General features: G+C 45.0%; 1 protein-coding gene across 1 annotated transcript in view; it reads left to right on the plus strand.

Annotated features, from left to right (window-relative positions):
• Positions 1 to 7172, plus strand: part of SAMD12 (sterile alpha motif domain containing 12) — a 261340-nt gene extending 254168 nt beyond the window's left edge. Inside the window, exon 5 of the mRNA XM_048507594.1 lies at positions 452 to 7172. Within this exon, the coding sequence (XP_048363551.1) occupies positions 452 to 474 (23 nt within the window). The 3' untranslated portion in view covers positions 475 to 7172. The remainder of the gene's footprint in view (positions 1 to 451) is intronic.
• Positions 7173 to 8603: the final 1431 nt, after the last annotated feature.

Consider the following 8603-nt stretch of genomic DNA (forward strand, 5'->3'; position numbering starts at 1 on the left):
GTGTCGTTCCTTAAAATGTACTGCTGGAGAGGTGTGGCCCAGCAAAAAAAAAGAAAAGAGGCTTGCTGAATTGGGTGATTGTAGGGTTGGTATATCCCAAGCGTTTGGGTTGCAGATTTCAAGGACCACAAAAACATCAGGTTGTGTTGTGATGCCATATCCTGGGGAAGGGGAGTCCGTAAAGCACCCATACAAATACTCCTAACTCGGTTTGCATCCAGGCAAGCGATTCAGTGATTTGTATTGGATGACTCGTAGGAGGGCAGAGGAGGGGAATGTAAAGGTGGGCCGGAGAATATGTCTGGGAGCATTTAGTTTGAGCTTGTATAATTTGTATAACAACAGCACTGACCTTTTTCTTTCAGCCGCAAGTGTACGTTGTAATTGCCTCGCTTTGAGGTAAGCGTCTATTTACAGTCTCATGGTTTTCCTCTTTTTTAATTTTCAACAGCCTCGCTTGAGAGTTCTCCGTAAACGTCGCCAACCTCTAAAGCTGCTGCCCTGCCAGACGAGACGAAAGTGGACTTTCCCGTTGCAAAAAAATGAAGTATAAACAATGGCACTACTGTAGGAAGGCAAGAACTGGAGTAGGACCCGAAATCCCCAACTGCACCATCGCTCTGAGAAGCCCCCAAAATATTGGTTTGCTTGCAGATTTAAATCGTGGTGTAACTCACAGCAATGTTAACCTCTTCCAACTGGTCACTGATGGACCTTTTCTGCTGCAAAATGACTTCTGGTTGTCATCACTGTGCATAAAACTTCGGGGTTCCCACTAGGGGGACTCGTCGTATCCTTCACTGAAAGTTCATTTCTTTTACTCCTTTTCAAAAGCATGGTAACTATGGAAATTATTGTATTGTATGCAGGTGGCATGATATTGGGGAGGGGGGAGAAGGGGTAGGGAAACACCAACTCTGCACACTCAGTGGCCATGTTCACAAATGTCTTTACACACTGAAAGGAATGTAAACATATCCCATCTGTTTAGTAACACACCTGAATGGTATCCCATCTTACTGTGAAGGCTTTCCATCTGTGATCTCCACACTTGCAGATTTGGGAGTGGTTATGGAAAAGTCTCTGAGAAGACAATCTGAGAAGTTTCAAGGGCCCTCACTGGGATCGTAACCTGAGTGTAGCTCACAACATGCGTGTCTTCACCAATTTGTGTAGGGTGGATTTGTTCACTTGCCTGAAAACTGTTATGGCCCTTTTGGCACTTGATTTATATAGTTAGTCAGATGGAAACACATAAGCATCTTTGCTGGGACTCGTCCATTAAAATGCAAGGAGGGTCATACTTCAGTTGTATTGTTGCATGTTAAATAGTAGAGGAAAAGAAAACAATCAAGGAAAACATACTTTTTTTGAGAGAGAGAATCCGTCTGTTTTTACAATGAAGAAAGATGTAACATTTTTAGAACAGTAGAGCTGATTGGCTAGTGTCAGAGCTGTCATTGATACACCTTCTCTCCATTTCCAAAATAATTTTACAGTTATTTTTAATTGCTTGAGGAGCTTTGGCTATTTTGTTGTTATTATTTTTAAAAAGAGAGAGAGAAGGTAAGTGATGATTATATAAATGTGTATGCGCCACTTCTTTTTTAAAAATCAGATAAAGGCAGAAACCCTGCCTGATTAAGCCTGGTGGGTAATCTAGTGTTTGACTTGCTGGTTATATTTGTTACAAAGATAAATTTCAAAGCTGGGGCCGCACTACAGAGGAGGAGCCTATCATGGCCACTGTTTAAATGTTCCATCTATCTTCAACCTTAGAAATGAGTAAGTTACGAGTAAGAAGACTTGAAAAAACAGTGGTCTCCGTTTCCCCACCCACTCCCCTTTTTCCTTCCTTTCTTTTGGTTCTGATGTCCATGGAGGGGTTTTATGGATGACATGGCTGGAGCTTTAGGAATCAATTCTGACACTGTAGTTAAATGTGAACAGCTGCCAAGACTTTTGTGGTGTCTCTGGAGGATTGAAGCCTTCAGTGAATCAGTGGATGCCCAACTGTCACTGAGAAGATCACTGTATTTTGGTTTCTTCCTTGGCACCAGGTCACCCCCTCCTTCAGGCCATCTATGAATTGTCCCCAAATTCTGTTCCCTTGGCAACCCATCGTTAGGACTTTCAAAGCAGACTTCCTAAGGGTACTAGGAGTCTATGCATCTTCAGTAGAGTGGGGGGGGGGGGTTGCAGGAGGGGAGGTGCTACGGAGGGACATCCCTCGGGTTCCATGAAGCTGTTGTGTTTGGAATCACTTCAGGCAACCCATTTTTGCACAGACGTCTCTTTGCCTTGCTTACCCTTGCAGACGATTGTCGTAGCAAAAATTGAGGTCAAGTCTCACTGTTCGCTTCCAACTTAACCGTAACTGGCTTAAGACTGTTGCATCCCAAGTGGAGCATTGTCCTCTCCTGTTGACCTTCTGTGTGGCCAAAATGCTGCAGACTGCGGCTTAATCTTCATTCATGACAATGCCAAGAGAGCATGATTTCTTCCTAACATCTTGCTTTTAGTTCCTCCTGGAAACAGCACTCTTGTGTTGCAAAAGATAGTCGTAGCACCCATAAGAAACTAAGTGGTTGATCCTGGTAGTCCCAAAACCCAACACTGTGGGAATCTACAGTCTCTCTCTCTCTCTCTCTCTCTCTCTCTCTCTCTCTAACTCTGTTATTGAGAAGATTTGCATATACCTATAGGTATCACAATAAACCTTTGTGTCCTGCGTTTTGAGCTTCTCAGTGTTTCAAATTGCACCTGAAGCCAAAATGAGAAACCAGCTATTACCTGTATTGCCATATATTTCTTTTCTATTTTATTCACATTTATTGCCTGCCCTTTACTACAGTCTCAGGGTGGGTTACAATAAAACATGCAACATTAAAATCATGACAGTAAAACAGTAAAAATCATGACAGTAAAACACAATAAAACACAACTCTAAAATCACAATAAAACTAATTAAAAATGCAATAAAAGCCCACTCTAAAAAGCCCATTGTAAATGCCCAGACACAATCTAAAATTTTCCACACCCACCACACCCACCCCCCAAAAAGGGGGGGATACGGATGTCCTTGGGGGCCCTCCCAGCAGGGTGGAGGATCAGGCAAATGCCTGGGTGAAGCGGGTGGTGTTTGTCAGGCGCCAAAACTCCAAGAGAGTAGGATCAGGTATCTTGTTCCACAAATCTATTTTCCTTCTTAAGAACCACTTGCCATTCACTAGTTTCAATGGCTAGTCTAGATATAGCAGCAGTTTTCAGATTAGGCACAGCACAAGTAATTCAGTATTTGCACATTTGCTAAATCACAAATCTCTTTATTGGTGCATTTTTCAGAGCGTTGCATAACATTTTATCACTGATCTGGTTTGAAGGAGAAACTGAAATTCATCCCAACGGCCAACTTTGTTACAGCCTGTGGTCAAGACGATAAAATACATCATTTTCTTAATCTAGTTGTGAGGCGCTACGATGCTTGGCCATGTTTTGTTCATCTTAATCAGGATCTTCATTGGTGATCTTCTTTCCCAGATTTAGTACGTTCTGCTGCATTTGAGAGTGAGTCTTTTAAAAAATAAAAAAAAACTATGAGCCAATACATGACATATAAAATGTGATGAGAGGAATCCTGGTATAGCAGAACAACCTGCAACAGCTGCCAGATTGGCAGTGGAAAAAATGGTTGTGCAGCCAGATGTTTGCAGGGGGATCAGAGAAAGGAAATGAGATGAAATGGATAAAGGAATAGCCTCACGGGGGTTCATCATTCCGCTAGTGTTACATATGACGACTGCTGATAACTTACACCCGTAGAGAATCATGTCAACAACTAGAGCCTCTGATTGTTGCCAGTAGTGATACTCTTACAGCTGTGCACCTAACTGCTTACTTCTTGTGCTCTCCCAGCAGCAGTTGGTACTGCACAACATCTGTAGGTTAGAACAAAATGCGAGTCCAGTTTTGTTGGGTCTTTCAAAGGCTCCCGCGCTCCAGTTTTGTAGAACCACCAGTCTCCTTTGGTAATCCATTTGCAGACTCTTAATTGACTGTTGACAGAAAAAAAGGAGTCTTGCTAAATTAGATGGATGTTTTTCCAAGGCCACCAACAGTTCGTCTTCCACTGTGGCCAAATAGATGCTTCTGAAGTTTACAAGGATGACAAGAAGGGTGTTGGCTTTCCCCAGTTTCTTCCTAGCATCTGGGATCCAAATACTTGACCATCTTGTCTTTGACCCCTGCTTCGCCAGCCCCTTGGTCACTTGCATCAAAGAACAATGTAACAACAAAGGAGGACATGTCTTGTTCTAATTATAGAGCATGTCCTTTGTGCATGTTAGTCCCAGGGACAGTGTCAAGGAAGGACTTTCATCTGAGACCTCATGAGAGCTGCTGCCCATTACAGTTGTGTTCAATAGGGACAGTGCTATAAACTGACCTAGTTGTGGACCTTCCCATTTTTGTTTGTCAACGCCCAACTCAAGCAAAGCGAACAATTACAAGATCTTCCAATATTTGACTATTGTCACTGTGTTCCACCTCACCATCCGCTTAATTTTCTTAAGACGGAGTTCCTTTAGCCTTTCTTCTTTGGGTGTGTTGTTGGTGTAGCTCTCCTCTGAATTCTTTCCATTTTGTCAGTATTCATAACTGAACGTCGATCTCCAGACATGACTTCATTTTCAATGAGGAACTCTTTTCTCTGTTGACTCGTCTGCTGAGGAAACCTACAAGTCTACCAATAAAACCTTAAATGTGCTGTAAAGGATTCTAGAGCAGTGGGCTTCCACCTTTTCAGGACCCCACTGAGCTTCAAGCACATGACATCAAAGTCACATGACGCCAACATTGTGATCTCACGAGTGTTGAGATGAATATCATAGGCAGCAGATCAAGAGTGCTTGGGACAGGAAATACAAGCTAAGCTTCAGGTGATGTACCTTAATGAAGTTCAAGCTCAGAAGACCACCATGCAGGCGAAACATTAGGAACAAGCTCCACTGGACCACAGTCACACAGCCCGGAAAACCCACTAGGACTGCATGATTGAGTGTTGGTTGTTATGCTTTCAGCCAGATGACTTCCATTATTTGATTCTTGCACAGAGGTTCGGTGTGTGGGTGCATCACCTGAGGGCGGTCAGCATCCCCTCGACTCCACAAAGGCAGATGTGATCTTTAACATGGAAGGGGTGTACCATCACTTCTGGGACACCTGCTGTCATGCCCAGAGGGCAGGCGACGCATTGTTTGCAAACCTGGAGCTATTGCCACTGTTGCGAGACATGTGTGGTGACGGTCTACAGCAGTCGGGAGATGTCCCAAAGGAGGAAGTCGCATGGCGACTGGTGTGAGAGGGCAGGATTCTGCTAGGGCCCCAGGAGAAGCTGGATGAGTTCGGAGTGTGGACCTGTGAATATAAGTTGATTATGGGACTGGACTGGACAGCGGAGGGTTGCCTGAGGCACCTGCTGTAGTATTTTTTCATGGAAGGCAAGAGGGCGACAGTGGGATACAGTGGGCAGCCATCTACCTGCTTTGTGTGCGGCAGCTGCAACCACCTGCGCCAAGACTGTATGTTTCACCTGTGTTCGTGATATGGCGGTAAGGGGCACCGCTCGGAGACCTGCACCCAGCTGGTGCGCTGTGCCGCTTGTGCGGGGAGGAGGGTCACCCATACCAGTGGTGCCCCCACAGCTGGCTCAACATGTTGTGTTTTAGCTGAACCATCAAGGAGTGGCCTCCTCAGGATCTCCACTGATGCAGTGGCATGATTTGCAGTTGTGTGACTGCAGTGAACCTATTTCCAAATTTGGAGACAGTAAGGCAGCAGCTATTGATAACCTGCATCCCACAAGTCCTTTGTGACTTCACCCATGTTCATCACTGAGCTCAAGAGTCTAGAAGGGGCGCAGGGGGTGGGGCGCCTGGAGAAGGAGCTGTCTCTGGGCGCCATTCCCCGCCCCCCCCCCCACACACACACACACCTCTGCAGGCTACCCCTAGCCCTGTTTTCATCATCACCAAGGCTTCTTGAGAAGCATCTTGGCAGAGTTGTGTGTCTTCCACAATTCTGCACAACCCCATTGTCTGTGCCTTGGATTTTGTGCTAGGTGGACCATTCGGGATCCTGAGCGTTTTTGCCCATGGCTGTAAAACAGACAAGCTTCAACATGTTTGTGCAGTTCCTGGTTGCAGTCTCAGAAGGTGGAAAGAGATGTTGAACAGGATCTTGGGGGTGAGTATGTGACTTCAGTGCTGTGCGTCGCAGATCCAGGTTAAATTAGGCAAGTTAAAGATATACCCACTTGTTCCAAGAGCATCATTGAAACAGGCTGCGGAATTCAACTTTTGATGCAGAATCTACAGCGTCTTTGTTCCGGAGCTGATGCATTTAAATTTTTGTCTGAATCCTATTATTGCAGCTCCGTGCCTGTGATAAAAGCAACGTCTGCTTTTTAAATTTCTGCCCAGCGTAAAGCAGAAAGAGCACAGGCGTCCTGCCAGAAAAGACGGTTGGGGTTTGGCTGCATTCTTGTGGATTTCTTTAAGCAGGGACAGTTCCCAGCTGGGTTTCAGCCGAAAATGACAACCAAGTTTTGCTGAATCTGGTCTGCAGTTTGATTAACGGTGTCATGGTCATCTCTGCCTGGGTCCCTGCAATCAGTTGCTCAGTGTGTTCTTGGAAATCTGACTTCACAACCTGTGGGTATTAATGCCCCTCTTTTTTGTGAATGTTTCAAGTCACAATTATCCACTCGGTGCTAGGAGGTGAGCAGTACTTGATTTATGTTGCTATTGGGAACCCAGAGATTAGTGCAGATCAGTAGGCCAAATTCAGCTACTCCTCACCATGACTGGTTTGAGCTCTCTGCCACGTTGGCCATTAAAGCTTCCAGACTCAGAAACCCCCTTGCCAATCCACTCTAGATTCACTAACATATGAACCATCTAGCAAGCAGAATATCACGGTGGGTTAGTGGGTAGAGTATTCTGGTTCAAGTGCCCACTCTGCCAAGGATCTCACCCTTGAGCAGATCACGCTCAGATTAACCTACCTGTCCCCAAAAACTGAAACAAACTCCATGTAAAGAACAGAGGTTTATTCATGATCTGAAGAAGAAGGAGAAGAAGGAGGAGAAGAAGAAGAAGAAGAAGAAGAAGAAGAAGAAGAAGAAGAAGAAGAAGAAGAAGAAGAAGAAGAAGAAGAAGAAGAAGAAGAAAAGGAGTAGGAGGAGGAGTTTGGATTTATATCCCCCCTTTCTCTCCTGCAGGAGACTCAAAGGGGCTTACAATCTCCTTGCCCTTCCCCCCTCACAACAAACACCCTGTGAGGTAGGTGGGACTGAGAGAGCTCCGAGAAGCTGGAGGACAGCTCGGAAAAGCCAAGACTGGCTTTTCCCGCGCAGAGATCAGTAATATGTTTTCACATCCCCCTCCCCCCCCGCCCACATGAGAACAGTACAGTGAAAATATGCAGACAGTAAGATAGTAAGCACTGATTCTGCTGTGCATGGGCTTGGCCAGCACCTGGCGTTGCCGGGCAGAAAAGGCAGCCCAACCCCACAGTAAAGCACAAAGCAGCCCCAAAAGCATCCCATTTAGCAGGCACCCTGACATTACCCCACAGGGTTATTGTGACGATAACCATCGTAGTCAGAGAACCATATATTCAATCCAGAATTCCTTGGAGAATGGTGCAACCTTTTCTTAAAGGTACAGAATGCAGACCTGGCCCACTGGTGCTGTGGCTCAGTAGCAGAGCGTCTAGGTCCCAAATTCAGTCCCCAGCATCTCCACTGGAAAGGCGTCAGGGGATAGGTGATGTGAAGGACCTTCATCTGAAACTCTGGAGGGTCACTGCCTGTCAGATCAGACTGCACCCTTTTCTTAAAGTAGCTGCCTTTGTTATGGAATATTTCCGAATAATACAAACGCAGCAGTCAGCAGTAAGCAGTTTATTCAGGAACACGTCTGCAGAGGTGGAAGGAGACACACCAGGGCGTGTCTCTCTGAGGGTCAGCATCATGGTGCAGCTCAATTTAAGGCATCCCTATGCTGTCTCTTGGACCAATCCTGAGTTGCCACAAGGCCTTTCAGGCTGGCTCAAGGCTCACAATCTTCCTATCAGAGCTTAACATTGGTGAATATCATCAGACCCCCCAAAAAATCCCCTATGCTTGTTTTTCTGTTAGCTCAAGCAATTAAGCAATTATTATTCCATTTCTTAGCAGTTCTAAATCTGTATATAGTTGTGAGCTATTCTCACATGCCAAGCACTTGTGACGTTACTTCTCCTTTTTACCAACCGTTGTACATCCGTTTTAGTAAACGACTTTTGAAGCTCTCACAACCTGTAAATTTCCACATAACAATTTGCTTTGCATACGCTCTGCTAGTAGTGGAGAATGTTTGTGAACATTCCATAACATCCCAGTTGCTCCGCCAAAAGCACAAGGACTTTTTGCAGGCGAAACTATTTGAGCCTCCAACTACTTTTTTTTTTTAACTTCCTACCATCTTAACTACATTATATAGTAGTTCAAAATATCTAAAATTGGAAGTCAAAGCACTGATGAAGAAATATATACTCTTTTA

The sequence above is a fragment of the Sphaerodactylus townsendi genome, linkage group LG09 (genome assembly GCF_021028975.2).
Source record: "Sphaerodactylus townsendi isolate TG3544 linkage group LG09, MPM_Stown_v2.3, whole genome shotgun sequence".
In the NCBI taxonomy this organism is placed as follows: Eukaryota; Metazoa; Chordata; class Lepidosauria; order Squamata; family Sphaerodactylidae; genus Sphaerodactylus; species Sphaerodactylus townsendi.